This window comes from Myotis nattereri (genome assembly GCF_964212035.1).
Source record: "Myotis nattereri genome assembly, chromosome: 16".
In the NCBI taxonomy this organism is placed as follows: Eukaryota; Metazoa; Chordata; class Mammalia; order Chiroptera; family Vespertilionidae; genus Myotis; species Myotis nattereri.
This window is the reverse complement of record NC_138091.1, coordinates 37,755,377-37,771,478: the sequence shown is the minus strand read 5'-3', so window position 1 is coordinate 37,771,478 and position 16,102 is coordinate 37,755,377. Positions and strand designations below refer to the sequence as shown.

General features: G+C 40.2%; 1 protein-coding gene and 1 pseudogene across 3 annotated transcripts in view; one reads left to right on the top strand and one right to left on the bottom strand.

Moving 5' to 3' along the window:
• The window catches only part of MAP3K3 (mitogen-activated protein kinase kinase kinase 3), a 52,655-nt gene that overhangs the window by 19,928 nt on the left and 16,625 nt on the right, over positions 1 to 16,102 (bottom strand). For both annotated transcript variants that reach the window (XM_081109063.1, XM_081109064.1), the window contains exons 3-5: positions 12,069 to 12,168; positions 10,486 to 10,599; positions 5,054 to 5,174 (exon numbers count right to left, since the gene is read on the bottom strand). In XM_081109063.1, the coding sequence (XP_080965189.1) occupies positions 5,054 to 5,174; positions 10,486 to 10,599; positions 12,069 to 12,168 (335 nt within the window). The remainder of the gene's footprint in view (positions 1 to 5,053; positions 5,175 to 10,485; positions 10,600 to 12,068; positions 12,169 to 16,102) is intronic.
• LOC308531957 (small ribosomal subunit protein uS10-like) lies at positions 9,357 to 9,694 on the top strand (annotated as a pseudogene). The gene has a single exon. The product of its transcript is annotated as a small ribosomal subunit protein uS10-like (transcript).

The following is a 16,102-nucleotide window of genomic DNA, read 5'->3' as shown; positions in this document are numbered from 1 at the left end:
TTTGAGGGGGTGGTTGGCTTGTTTTTGTGTTTTGGCATGAATCAGTTTAACAGATTAACTGGCTTGAAAAAAAATTGTAATTCAAGGTATGTATATTATGATGTCAAAAACAAAAGATGAACATGATAGCTGGTTTCAAATATTTGAAAAATTGTCATATGAAATATGTTATTTGTGTTATCTATATTGCTCAAGAAAGCAACACTAGAGTCAATGGGTAAAGTGAGGCAGATATTCAATTCAAAATAAGGAAGAGCTGCTCTAGCCAGTGTGGCTCTCAGTTGGCTGGGCATTGTGCAGGAGGAAGCCGATTAATGTTTTGCTCTTACACTGATGTTTTTCTCTCTCCCTCTCTAAAAATCAATTTTAAAAAATCTTAAAAAAAACAGGGCGGGGGCTTAGCTGTTTTGGCTCAGTGGATAGAACATCAGTCTGCGGAAGGACTAAAGGGTCTTGAGTTAGATTCTGGTCAAGGGCACATGCCTGGGTTGTGGGCCAGATCCCCAGTAGGGGGCGTGCAAGAGGCAGCTGATTAATGATTTTCTCTCATCATTGATATTTCTCTTTCCCTCTCCCTTCCTCTCTGAAATCAATAAAAAAAACATATTTATTAAAAAAAAAAAAAAAAAGAAAGAACTGCAAATAAGTAGAACTGTCTAAAATTTGATTGGGCTATCTTGCACTTCCCCATCATGAAGATGTTTCAATGAGAGCTGAATGACTTACATGTTCAGTCTTTCACTAAATACTCACAGGTATGTTACTGTTGGTGGGGGAGGAGAGCATAGAATCCCCCTTCTATTGCTGGGGGGTTGAATCACTAAGGCTTGTCCTTGGACCCTATTTTTACAGCTAGGATTCTACTCCCTCATGCTTTGACCCTGACTCCTCCCCTAATGTTTTCTTCTACTTCCAGAAGGCTTTACCCTGTACCAGCATAGCAAGCACTCAGAAATTTATGGATGAAATGACAACTTTATGTCTTTTACCCTTGGTCTGTCCTTTCAAACCTGGCTGGTATGTAAAGCCTCCTCCCCGCCCTCTCCTACTTTGCCTCCTACTTCTCTGGTCACTCCTTCCCTGTGACCTTTATAGGCTCATCTCCCTCTAATAGGCCACTGAGGGTCTGGGTTTTTAAGGCTCAGTCCTAGACCCTCTTCTCTTCTCTCTCGTTCTACAGTCTGTTTAGGCGCTCTTTTCTTGGTCCATGGCTTCAATTTGACAATTTCCAGTTTTTTCACTATTCCTGATTTTCTCCCCTATGAGCTAGAGATCTGTGTATCTAACATATCAAATGGGTATCTGGCATCTCCTCTTGGCTGTCTCAAAGCACCTCCAATTCAACTTGTCTAAAACATCAGGTCTGTTCCTTTTCAGAACCCCAACCAGGCCTCTTTTGGAGTCCCTGTCAGGCTAAAAGGCAGTGTCATTTATACACATCCATAAAGCTAATCTGCTCACTCACCATCTGCAAATTCAATCTAATATCATAGTGGTTCAATCTAATACCTTTGGTCTTAGAACCCCTTTATACTTTAAAAATTGAGGACACTAAAGAGCTTTTATTTATGTAGATTATATCGATATTCACGGTATTATAAATTAAAGCTCAGAATTTTTAAAAAAGATTTTTAAATTGATTTTTAGAGAAAGAAGAAAGGAGAGGGGGAGAAAGCGAAATACTTGTGCGAGAGTGAAACAACTGGCTGCCTCCTTCACGCCCACCACTGGGGAATCAAGAGCCCACAACCCTGGCATGTGCCACGACCAGGTATTGAACTGGCAACCCCTCAGTACATGGGACTACACCCAACCAATTTGAGCCACGTTGGCCAGGGCAAAGCTCAGAAATTTTTAAAACACAGTAATACTCACGCACACATTCCATTAGCCACCAGAGAAATGACACTGCCTCAGGCATATAACCTCTGGAAAACTCATGAGGGAATGAGTGAAAAGGCAAATAATTTCTTAATACTATTATGAAAGCAGTTTGTATCTCACAGACCTGAAAGGACCTCAGGGACCACTCCAAAGTCCCCAGAACACACCTTGAGAACCACTGCAATGCCATGTTCTGTCAGTTTTACCTTCTAAATGTCTCAAATCCATCTGTTCTTCCTCTCTCCACTGTCACTAACCTACTCCAAGCTCTGTCTTCTTTCATCTGGACCACTACATTAGATTCAGTGGTTCCCTTAGATCCATTCTTGCCCCACTCCAATCTGTTCTCCACACTGTAGCTAGATCAATCTTTTCAAAGTAAATCTGAGTATGTCACGTCACTCATTCCTTTTCACTTAAAAACCCTACAATGGATTTCCCATTGCTTTCAAGGATCAAAATTTTCATCACATTCTGCAAGGCTCTGTCTCCCTCCCCAGTCTCAGCCTGCCCCCCTTCCTCTTGTTCTCAGCTCTCCAGCCCTCAGGATTCTTTGTTTCTCAAACACACCATACTCCCTCAGCCATCAGGCTCTTCCTGCCTGGAACTCTTACTTGTATCTCCTCTGTATAACTCTCATTCATGCTCTGGGTTATAGCCTAAGGCTTTCCTGGCCCCCAAATCAGGCCACATCCATCTGTCATACGTGCTCATAGCACCATACACCTTTAGTCATAGTCTATAATTATACATTAGTCACAGCATGACAAGTAGATGTCTGTCTTCCCACAGATCTATAAGGGCAATAGGGACAGGAGTTTTGCCTTTTTTTATTCTCATGTTGCCGGAACACAGATACTTTGGCAATTATTTCTTGAATGAATAAAAATGCAGTCTGATAGGGAGATAACAAGATAATGTGATAAGCATTATAAATGGAGAGGGATATAAATAGTCAACATTTTCAGCAGCTTCCCACTGCCTACCAAAGCCTCAGTGCAGTCAAGGCTCCTCAGAAAGTGGTCCAGGCATCCTTTCTCATTCTATTTTTCCTCCAATCTAAAGGATAAGTAAGAGTTCCATAGGCAAATGGTTGAAAAGCCCTCTCCCCTTATCTTTGCCTATGGAAATCCTCCATAATCTCTAAAGATCAGCTCAAATAGCTCCTCACCAGAATGCATTTCCCAGGTCATCCCAGTTAGAAATAACCCCTACCACTTCTCAGCTTTTTTTTTTTTTAAATATACTTTTTATTGATTTCAGAGAGGAAAGGAGAGGGAGAGAGAGATAGAAACATCAATGATGAGAGAGAATCACTGATTGGCTGCCTCCTGCACCCCCCGCCCCCCTGGGGATCGAGCCTGCAACTCGGGCATGTGCCCTTGACTGGAATCGAACCTGGGACCCTTTGGTCCGCAGGCCGAAGCTCAATCCACTGAGCCAAACCAGCTAGGGCCAATTCTCAGCTTTACAGAAAGACTGGCAGGCTCTGCCCATTACTCTCGTGACATCTACCACTCCAAACCACCTGGGGTTCTTGGACCTCACCACCTTCTGTTGTGATTGTGTCTGGCAAGTGGTCTTTCTTGTGCTTGGAATATGTCTCTACTTTAAACTTAGTACATCTTCCTTTGTGTGTCAGCTCTGATGTTCCCTCTTCTGTGAAGGCTGTTCTCCAAAGTCCTAGGCAGAGCTGGTTATTGCCTGCCTCCTCTGTGCTCCCACACGAACCTTAGCCTTCCATTTGCCTTCACTATAGCATTCATCCCAGCCCAGTGGCTGGTACATAATGCTTACTGAATGAAGGAACCCAGGATCTATCTGTGTTGGGAGGCTGTATTGCACATTCTCTAGATAAACAAGAACTACTTCATAGAAATCTTATTTCTCAGCATTCTCAGACAAGGAATTTCATATATGACTCTCTACAACAATGGCCCAGCATTTAGCTCCTGCTTCCACATACAAATCACAGGCACTTGCCTAGGAAAAGAAGGCCTAGTCACTGCCCCAAGTCAATTCTCACTGCTTATTCCACAAATGAACAATGCTGCCCTCCCAGCCGCTCAATCTCCAGGGCCAGAGATGCTCTGGACAGTCTCCTTGCTGGGGTGCAGGCTCTCTCTCCTCAACCAGCTTATTGAAAACACAGTTACCAATTATCAATAATTTAGAGAAATATGAAACTGATACACAGACTTTCAGCTTGGCAACACTTACTACCAGTGCTTGTTTGAGTTCAAGAAACTACCCAGTGAGTCGAAGTCAGTGCCTCAGCAACATATTCTTCTTGTTACTTCCTCAGGAGGCTTATCACTCTCAGACAAGCTTAGAAACAAGACCAATGCTCAGACCTCCCTAAGCTCAGCTCAAGATCTTTAGAGAGCAATTTAGTTTGATGCAATTCTCCCTGTATGGATAGAATTTGGTTTCATAGTGGCAGCAGGGGTCTCAGCAACGTTAGGACAGTAGGCTCAACACAAATGTTTGATAAGGCCAGATTTCCCCCTTGATACAAATTCCCAGAAGTCAAGAAATGGCCCTTTTCTTCAGATTCTAGGAAACAGAATCCAGAGCAATATGGAGTTATGTGGTATAATGCACAGATCTGATTTAGATTTATTTCCTGGGGAGGCCCAGCAGCAGCTACACAGCTTTCTTCCTAAGTAGCCAATTGTATATACGATGTCAACAGTCTCTTGTCCTTCCCATACAACTTAGTTTGACTTTTCCAAAATTTCATTTGTCAACATCTACCTCGAAGCACAGGGACTCCTCAGGAATCATAGGCAAGAGGTTTGAGGTCAAAACTCAAACTTAGACCTGATTCTGAACTCCACAAGTCCACAATCCTTTGGGGAAAGAATGGTCAAAAATGAAGGTAGACTACTGCTGGAGGGCTTCACACAGATGTTTGAGGAGATCAGTTTTTCAGAGATGTTTAAAAGGAATTTGATAATGCCATCACATCATTACAGTGTAAGTTTCCTGAGGATCACAATACCATCCCAGTCATTTTTTTGTATTCCTTTTTCCCAAATAAAGGCATAGAGGATAATTCTGCACAGAGTAGCAGTCAATAATGTTTGCTGATTGTTTTTTAATTAATAATTTAAAAAAATATGGGCAGATATATTAGATGAGAGAAAAAAAGGGGTGAAATACTCACTGACAGAGAGGTGCCTGCTTCTGGACTCAGGGGGCTGGTAGACAGTATTTATATCTCCTGCAGACTGGGAAGCTTTGATCCGTACCTGCCTGGACACTCCGGAGTGGGGAGAGGAACTGGTCTGCAAGATAAGAAGAAAAAGACTGAGATATCTTTAAGCAGGTGGACTGAGAAAAGCCCCATCACACTTACCTAGGATCCACATATTTTCAGCTGCCTTCATGTTTTCAATACATGAGCTACAGCTACCCAGCTTTCCTGCAAATTTCATGCCTCAGTCTGTCTTGGAAAATCACTATTTGCTCTATATAGTTTTATGGCTTCACTGACATATGACACTGAGACCCAGTGCCCCAATTTAATAGGCAATGACCCAGACACGGAGGAATAACAGGCATTCCTCTATTAATCTGCCAAACAGAAAAGAGTTGTAAATACCCTCTCATAAAATTCTCCAGAGAGCTTGGGAAGAATAGCAGGAAAAGCAGGAAATTATTTCAGCAGTGAGACCACCTGCTGAGTGGGGGTCAGAATAGAGAATGATGGCAACCTCCCTGCCCAACAAAATTCTGGTTGGTAAATATGTATTTTTAAAAGTAACTTGAGGAGGGTGGGTGTGGCTGGGAGGAGGGGAGTAAAGGAGGGGGATGGGAGATATCTGCAATACTATCAACAATAAAAATATATATATATATATATATATATATATATATATATATATTTTTTTTTTTTTTAAATATGTTTTATTGATTTTTTACAGAGAGGAACAGAGAGAGATAGAGAGTTAGAAACATCGATCAGCTGCCTCCTGCACATCTCCCACTGGGGATGTGCCCACAACCCAGGTACACGCCCTTGACCGGAATCGAACCCAGGACCCTTCAGTCCGCAGGCCGACGCTCTATCCACTGAGCCAAATCGGTTTTGGCAAAAATATATATTTTAAGAAGAGTATTTGAGGTTAGGATTGTTGCAATAGGAATGTAAAACAAAAGTAACTTGATATGCTATTTCTTCCCATAATCATTCCCTGAAAATTAAGGTAAGATCTCAGTTGCTTCATATTATTGAAGTTTACATGTAAACCATCTCAGAATTGTGTTCATTTGGGAAAGGCTATTTCTATTCTGTCAGAGGTCAAGGACCTCAAAACAGGATCAGCAGCATTACCATACTGACCCCCAACTTTTGCACTGACCCAGTCAAGCCCTAGAGAGATAACAAAACAATAAAGGGGGATCCTTGCACTGAGAAAGCTTAAAACTGAAGTTTGGTGGTGAGCAAGTGAAGTCAGGATGTGCTTACAAATATCCAGAGCACTACTGAGAGTGGAAATGGGAGTTTGGGATTTATGAATAATTTGGGTCCAAGTTTCTACTTACATCTCTGTCTTTTACCTCCCAGAAGAAAAAAAAAAATCTGACTTAAACAAACTATATCCTGTTCTCCAGGAAAAAGGCTTCCCGTTCTCAGGGGTGAGTTCAGCTGCCAAGCAGCCTCCTCTAGTTTCCCCAGGCCAGACTTTTCACATGCAAGTTCTCTTGACAAACTGTATTGGTCTAATGGGAAGTCAGAACCAGGGGGACATGAATGTTCTTGCTGAAGCCTCCAAGATGCAATAGCTCTCTGCTGAGAGTCAGAAAGCCACATACTGAGGCAGCAGGACAGTGAAGGGCAAGCAAAGGGCCCAGCCCTGCAGTCAGAAGAGCTGCATGATGAGCACCCAAAGACACCTGCTTGGACACAGGGCCTTACATATAGGGGGACTTCAATAAATCTTGGCAATATGAATTAGAAATGTATCAAAGAACATATACTCTAAACTCTCAATTTTAAAATCAAAAAGCTGAGATAGGAAAGTAGGTTCAATAGCCAGCGTAAGATTTGTAAAAAAAAAAAAAAAAAAAAAAAAAAAAAGAGGCTGAAGTTGCGGCAACAGGTTGGAAAACAGATGAAGGGAAATTAATAAAGGTTTCAAAGCAAGGCTTCTCACACTTGAATGTGTACACAAAATCACCTGGGACCTTGTTAAAATGTAGATTCTGACACAGTAGGTCTCGGTGGGGTTGAGAATCTGCATTTCTAACAAGCTTCCAGGTGATATTGCTGACACATGGTCCATAATTTGAGCAGCAATGTCTTAGAAGGTGAGTCATGCTTTAATTTAAGGCAACGCTTCTCAATCCTAGCCACCCATCAGAATTGCCCATGGGGCTTTTGACACTTCAGACCAACTCAGAGGATGGGGCTCAAAGATCGGCATTTTTCAAATCTTCCCAAGTGTTTGTAATAGTCAAGTTTGAAAACCCCAATTTAAGGAGATAAAAGAGAATGGTGTAGCAAACAAAAATGAAGTTGATGCAAGGATTCAGAGAACCTTGAATAAGACTTAGAAGTGGGAAAGAGGAAGAAGGAAGGTGGGACTAGGAAAAATAAATGGGAACTATAATAGAGTGAAAAGAGAGTCAACAGGTGTGAAGGGTGTAGATAGCAGAACTTTCTAAAGCTAGCAAACAGAATGTGACATGTGACCATTCAATGAAAACTTCACTGAAGGATTCTGTGGGTAGCAGTGTATGTGGCTGACACAAACACATGCAACATTACCAGGGAACCATGTACATAAAGATTGCAGTGAGTGGAAGCTAGAAGATCAGCAGAGAAAGAGGTTATAAAAGTTAACCTACAATCTTGATACAAGATTTGGTGGCATCAAACAAAAGGAATAAGTGGATTCAATTCTGCAGGGGGGAAATTAGGTTCATGAGAACACGAGCTGAGAAACAGCACCCTGGATCTCACCATGCTCTGCTTCAATGGTGGCACCAAGAGACATTTGCATGAATACCAGTATAGTTATGATAGTTGTAGAAGCATCTAGGGAGGTTATTTAATAAATTTATAGCTTTAACATTAATTTACTAAAAACCTTTAAAAATGTTTTAAATGAATGCCATGTTTACAACCCTCATATAAATTATTTTTTTCTTTTTGTTATATACCACCAATATTCACAGAGCTAATCCATATTGAGATTTGGTGAGTAAACCTGTTTTCATTACTTCTACTCTTCAATGCTTTGCAGACTTTGATTACATATATGCTTTTGTATGCAAATACAAAAGAATGCTAAGCTTAAAAGCTGGGTCTAGAAAGTTATAAGAAGATCAAGAGCAGAAAGATAAGAGTTAGATGCACACATGTTTAGAAAAGTCTTTATTTATTTATTTTAATTCTCACTGAGGACATGTTTTTTTGTTTTTGTTTTGTTTTCAAAGAGAGAGAAACATTGATGTGAGAGTGAAGCATCACTGACAGTTACAGAAGCACTGTTCTAGAGGTGGGATTCCTGAGCACATAGTTATTTTGAATCATACTTCTGTTTATTAAGAAGTTTGAAGTCTAGTTGAGGAAGTTTCCAAGGAATTATCACCACCATTATCACTCACTGTTAGTCGTAAATGCACATCTTTACAAATGCAAAAAATAATAGCAGCTTAAGTGTCCCAATATAGCACAAATGGTTATTTAATTAAATTATGGTACATCCAACTCAAGGGAATTATGTATTTTTATAAATTATAATTATGAAGATTGTATGCTCTTATAGGGTAAAAGTTACAAATATGCAACAACTAGAGGGTAATAATTAAGCAACCTATAAACTGGTGTGCAAATTACACCCAATGACTAAACTAATAGGGAATAAATAAAATGGTTTCAGTCAATATATTAACCAAATTGTAGGGGGTATATCAGGCTAGATCCTTTACAAGGTAATGGCCACGGTCTGACAAAGAGGAAGAACTGAAGAATGGGAGAGTATGAGGAAGAATGTGGAAAGATGAGACTGGGGAATTAAAAGCAAGGGTAGTTGGTGATAAACCCTGGGTGCTAGGCTAAATGTAGATCTATGACAGGCAATAAGGAAGAACTGTAAGGTGCAGGTGAGTAATTTAAATAGAGAAATGAAATAATAAAGTATGTATTTTTACTTCAGAATACTTCCCAAAACATATTTTAAAAAAAGACACACTTGGGATAGAGAAGACCAATCCTCATGCACAAGGACATGTCTGTAATATCAGAAAATGTCTTCTTAATTCTAAGGCTCCCTAACTGCATTATCCTTTGTCTCCTCCTAGTAGGACAGTTCAACCCCATATGTCTCTTAAAAAAAAAAAATGGTCGGAGGAAGACATGATTGCAGCTGCAATGCAGCTCTGTCCCTCCCACTCCTGCCTCACCCACCACTGTTCACTCTCACCCAGGAACAAGTTGGTCAGGCAGCTGTGCCGCAGCCATGGCTTTTAAAAATACCGGAAAGACACCATGGAACCAGAGGTAGTGATTCACCAAATCACAATTTCTCTAACTAGCCACATTGTAGAGCCTTTGGAGAAGGTGTATGCTCATTTGATCAGAGGTGCAACAGAAAGGAATTTCAAAGTGGAAGGACCAGTTCAGATGCCTACCAAGACTCTGAGAATCACTACAAGAAAAACTCCCTGTGGGGAGGATTCTAAGACTTGGGATCACTTTCAGATGAGGATCCACAATCGACTCATTAACTTGCACACCCCCTTTGTTAACCAGATTACTTCCATCAGTAGAGTTGAAGTCACCATTGCAGATGCTTGAGCACCATTCCATCTAAATTCTGTCCTGGTATAGTGCACCCATGGCTCTCATACAGCATGTCAGCTGTCTACAGTTGGCTGTCTTCAAGCATAAGGGAAGGAAAGAGTGCCAAGAAACCATTGGGAACATGCATCTGAAGAAAACTGGTAGAGGAATCCGTGATTAGAAGCCAGACCCAGTTTACAAGCATTCTTGTGGAATGTAGTCCCTCAGAAACCCTTTAGGAAAGGAAACTGCATAAAGAATAACTCCTCACTTCTGATGGTCCCTGTTGATTGCCTGCCATTTGGTAAGGCAGCAGCTAGTAAGTTACAAGAGCCCTACAGCCCAATGGCCTTTTTTCCAATGAAGAGAAGGAAAAGTTTATTTCCTACATGTGTCCTAAGAGAAAGGCACAGTTGCTGAGGAGCTGGGATTTATAAAGCATGAGAGTCTTGAATCCTTAGTAGCCTTTGCTTATCAGCACCCCCCACACTAATCAAATCTTTCTTGTTAGGGTCCAAATCTAATTGAAAGGACATAAATATAGAGAAAAAAATATCCTTTATTATAAAATGTTTTCCTTCCTCCCACACAAGTGAAGTAACCTTTAGTTGCAACTTTAACACTGACGATCTGGCTTCACAGTGAAATCAAATGCAGAAGGCTAGCTGGCTACTGACACTGTGGCCATGCTTATGTTTTCACTTTAGTAGTGGCTGAGGAACACAAAATTCTGTCAAGGAAGCAAGGTGAACTGAAGGACAGCAAGCTTTGTTTTCCGCTGCCAGGCTATGATAGGGGCTACTTACATGGTTTCTGTCCTGAGGCAGCAGCAATATCCTAAGGCTTTTCATGCTTGAGCTCCTATCCAAAATGTCAATTGCTTTATCAAGATCATCTTGGTTCTTCAGCAGGATGGAGAGCTGTGACACAGGACACAAAAAAAGGAAATCATATAAAAGTCTTTAGTTTGCAGAAATAAGCAAAATAAACAAAAATAAAATTGGAAGAAAACAATCTCGTTGGATACTATGGGGTCTTAAAAGATCACATTGAAACTACAGAGATATTTTCTTTTCTTTACATGTACAATTCAGTAATTTTTAGTAAATTTACAGAGTTGTGCAACCATCACTGCAATTCAATTTTAAAACGTTTCACTGCTCAAAACAGATCTCTTGTGTTATTTATAGTCACCGGCCGCCCCCAAACAGCTATAGTCCCCATATTTCTTTCCAAATTAAGCAGTAGAATCCAGTCTGACATTAACAAAATAAGAAGAAAAGGCATATTGGAGGAAGGAGGCTGGAAGAAGATGAAAACTGTTACTTAAATAAGGACACAAATTTAGACCACATAGCAGGGTTGGAAAGAGTAAATTTTATGGTAGGTGAATTATATATTAATAAAACTATTATTACAAATATATAAACATAAATAAAATAAAATTTTAATAATTACTGTATGTATGTCATGAGCTGAAAAAGGTGGGAAATCACTGCTCTAGATATACTCTCTTTAATAGGCACAAACATGTTACCTTTCAGACTAATGCAAAGCACCAGTCTAAACAGACTGCAGCCTCTAGTACCTTTCTTATAGCTGGGAAAGCAGCCAACTGCCAATCAAAAGAATTCCTTCCTGCCCTAGCTGGTTTGGCTCAGTGGATAGAGCGTCAGCCTGCGGACTAAAGGGTCTTGGGTTCAAATCCAGTCAAGGGCACATTCCCGGGTTGTAGGCTCAATACTCAGTAAGGGGGCGTGCAGGAGGCAGCCAATCAGTGATTCTCTCTCATCATTGATGTTTCTATTTCTCTCTCTCTCCCTCTCTGAAATCAATAAAAATATATTAAAAAAAAAAAATTCCTTCCTGCCCTGGTCAGGTAGCTCGAGGAGAAAGAGTCAAAGAAATCGTTGAAGTACGTGCTAACTTTTGAAGCAAGCTACAATCAGGAGTTAAATTCTGAGAGAAGAATCCGGCATTTACGACTGTTAATAGAGTTTCTACCCACCAGTTTTCTCCCCTTCCCAGTTCCTCTGCTTCTAGTTAAGTCTGTGCTGGAAAGAAAAAGATCACCTCCAAAATGTAAAGAAGACAATATAAGACCTGGCTCTGACACCAAACCTGACTCCACCATGGAGTATTAGAGCTACCGGCACCGAAAGAGCAAGGGAAATGAAAACAGCTATGTAATCTCCCCATATAGTGAAAACAAAACAAAACAAACAAAAAAACCCACCAGAGTTATTAGAATTAAGAAAAAAAGCTCCAGAAAGTGAAAACATATGATGATATTACAAGAACAAACCAGGAAATCCCCAGCTAAGCAGAGAGGAAAAAGGTAGGCAGCTGTCCCTACTGTTGTCCCCATATCATCCATCTACTTTCTCACCTCATTGTTCATGTAATGTAGATCAAGAGGCTGCCCAAACACTGTTGTCACCTTGCGCTCCACATCTTCATATCTCACAGGCCGGCTGAATGCTATAATTCTGAAAAGGAATAGGAAGTATGGTTAATTGCATATTTTAACGTAGGATTTAGAAAGCTATGACTTCTGATGAGTTTGTTTTTTTGTTTTTTTTTGTTTTTTTCAATTAGGACACAATTTGCCTTTTTCTTTATTGTTTCTTTTTCTTCTCTTATCTATCTGTATTTTTTCACTCTTCCTCTAAGCATCTTTCAGGTTTGCTAATAGTATTAGCAAAGTATTTGCTTAGTCCCAACCACTGCCCTACCACTTCAGCTTAGATTTTTCTGTCAATGACAGCTCAGTATCATAGCAGGACACCTAGATTTAAAAACTATGTTCCAAATACTCCTGTTAGGAAGAAAACCTGGAGATTGGTGCAGCAGTCCTAAAACCATGGTGTTAACTCCTAAGTGACTCAACTTCAGACTTGAAAGATTTTTTCCACTGCTCATTTTTGAGATGTCATAGGAATCTCAATATTGATTATCCTCAGAATCGAGATTTCCTACCATAGAGTTACAGGAATTTCCCTTGAGTTGGTTATATGTCTGATTAGTTTATTAGCCAGCCACACAAGTGGACATGTAAGTAGTGTTGATATTGATGCTCTTCTAGAAAGACTCCTTTGGTCAGTTCAAAGAACAATTCCTATAATGGAGGATACAGTAAGAACTGCGAATATACTAGAAGCCACTGAGTTGTACAGTTTGTTAAGATTATGCAGGTGTTAACATGATTTGTCTTTAACTAGCACAGCAAAATTTAAAAGTGGGAAAAGATGAAACAAGACTGGCAAAATGTTGATAATATTGAAGGTGGGTGACACGTCCATGGAGGTTCAGTATAATATTCTCTCTACTTTTGTGTGTGTTTGAAATTTTCATTAAAAAGTTTTAATGAATGTATTAGGATGAACTATATGATACTGCTGATAGTCCTAAAGAGGCAATTTCATATGGATTCAACACAATACTCTGAAACTTAAATTAAAACAAAAATAAGCCAAGAGATAAGCAGATGAGAATATCAGAGAGAACCTCATATATATACTCTTTATATATATATATGAAAATATAGATTAAAAAATATTAGCATGGGGATAGACTTCCTAATTATGACATAAAATATAGAAGACCAAAAGGATAAAGACAGATTTGACAACAAAATTTAAACTTCTCATGACAAAATAAATCATCAACAAAGTTTAAAAAAATATCGCCCTAACCAGTTTGGCTCAGTAGATAGTGTCGGTCCACAGACTGAAGGATCTCGGGTTTGATTCAAGGGCAGATACCTCAGTTGTAGGCTCAATCCCTGGCCCTGGTCGGGGCACGTGCAGGAGGCAACCAATTGATGTGTATCTCTCACAACAATGTTTCTCTCTCTCTGTCTCTCCCTCTCCCTTCCACTCTCTCTAAAAATCAATAAAAACATATTCTCAAAAAAAAAATAAAATTCTCAGGTGAGGATTAAAACACACACACACACACACACACACACACACACACACACACACCAAATTTGGAGAAAATACTTGCCAAATCAATAGGAAAAAGTCAGAAAATCCAATTAAAAAACAGGCAAAGTATGATGAGACAATTCAAAGAAGAGTTATGAATGGCTAATAAACACATGAAAAGAAGCTTACTGTGATGGGAAAAATGCATATTAAAATTTCCTTCATCTTTTAATAGGTCTAGGCTAGATGAAATCTAACTACCATGTGGTGGAGTAAAGTACTCAGCCATGGAACCTCTACAGTTCTTGCCTTCCTCCATGCTGAGAGGAAGCAGTGTGTTGTTCTTTCACATCTTTCCTGCTTCCCCAGAGGGGGAAGAGGTATTATGAACAGAAGCAGCAACAAGACACAGGAAAGAGGAATCTATGCTATTGGATTTTAATGAAATCTAACCAGATTAACTTCTTTAATGTTGGAAGTTATATTGCTGAATATATTAGTCTATATCCACCAGGAAATCCAACCATATTGTAATCCTTATATTTTTCCCCTTAAATCATCTGTCCCAAGCAATGATCCTGTTGGGTGCTATCTAGAGATGGGTTACCTAGATATGAGTGTTTTTTGGAGCCTGAGAGAATGACTCCTGTAAATTCCTAATCATAAATCATACCCCTGCCTCTTCATTAGGACCTCAGCAGTAGTTCAAAAGGGGCCAGCCTTTTTGAATAAAATATCAGAAGACCACTCAAATGTCCCCAGCATACTATGAGAAAAGGATGGCTCAGAGATAAATTCTCCTGCATTTGCCCTGGAGACAAGCCATTCAAAACCCCCAAGAGCAGCCAAAAGCCTGGTCAGGATCAGAAACCAGGACTTCCAGAGTTGGTAAGATCTAAACTGCTGCCCACCCAGTGAATAACAAGCATTTTTAGGCCAGTGTTTCAAAGAGGGATCAAACACCCATAACAATCATCTCACCAGTATCCAGACATGAAGGTTTTCAAAGGGAAGGAGATCCTAATCTACAGGCCTCCTCTTCTGCCCTCTTGGGGTTAAGAGGGAGAAAGGTCAGGAGTTTGGGCCCCAAACTTCCAAAGCAAAGGGGAAGTCAGCTCTCCCGAATGGATACTTGGCATAGATGAATGGAAAAAGCCACTACTTCTTTTTTTCTATAAATTTTAATTCTGTAAGGGACTATTTAGATAGATACTGTCTATATTTCCTGTAAAAAGTAAAGAAAGCTCACAATAACATTCTCTACAAAATCCTAAGACATGAAATACACAAAACCAGAGCTGTCTGGCACAAAGCACCTTGAACTTGGCTTCCTTGCACCAACTTTATAAAGTCCTCAGTTCCACACATAGTACACAAACAGTGAAATGCCATGGCTCCTGAAAACAGCTCCATAAAAAGAGAATGCAGTTTTCAAAACCTTGATACCAATGCTCTGCTGGCTCAGGGCTTCAAAAGACCATTCCTGTCTGACCACCTTAAATATTTGTGGTTTCGATCTGGCAGCTTCTCTGAAACTAAACACATACACGTTCTCAGTGTAAGTCTGCTCACTGTAACTGCATACCACTTTGGGAACAGGAATTCAGGAGAGCATAACTGCATAATTAGGCTCCAACACAATTGAGCTTTTGATTTCATATCTACTGAAAACTCTGGGCTGCAAGTCTGGCCATGCTTCCAAAACCCAGTCAGGTTAGAAGTGTGAAAAGCAGCAATAATGAAGTGACAATTTAACTTCCCAGCTACTGGCAAGACACAAGAGGAGCAGCTGGTGACAGGGCTCAGAAGGCCCTCTCCTCCTTCCAGGCCTGGAAGAGCCGTAGTACCCATATGGCAGCAGTAAGATTATGGCACTGCAGACCCACTCTTTGCAAAATGTTTCCACCAGGCAGGCTCTGACAACTTTGTGGGCTTGTAGATGTATCTTTTTAAGGAAGAGCTATAGCCACAAATATCCTATGGAGCTAGCTTCAAAGTGGACTGAAAACTGCCAGCAGCAGAGAGGTGCCAATACTAAGAATGTCTGGAGAAACTAAGGTCCTCTGGAGGGTCTTGTAAAGTAGGGGGACCTTACACTTATCAGTAGTATCCTCTTCGCCTCTCCAAATGCTGGGAGCAAAGAAAAATGGGGGATATCAATGAAAGAAAGGCAAAGAGTGGGAGACAGATATGAAAGGCACACTTATGCACATATATACACACAGGGTCCCAAATATCCCGTGACCAGAATTCTCTATGGCTTTTAGAAGTTTTTCTTTAAATAACATGAGAAATTAAGTGAAGTCATATTTTTCTTCACTAAGAACATCTACCTTAACTTCCTACCAACCCCCGCCCCCCCAAAAAAACACAAAACAAAAACCACAACAAAAAAACCCCAAAAAACTAAATATTGACAATGGAGAAAAGGACATCAGGGTTTTGTAATATTACTTTCACTTCCCTAACAAGGTAAGGGAATATAGACTGAAAA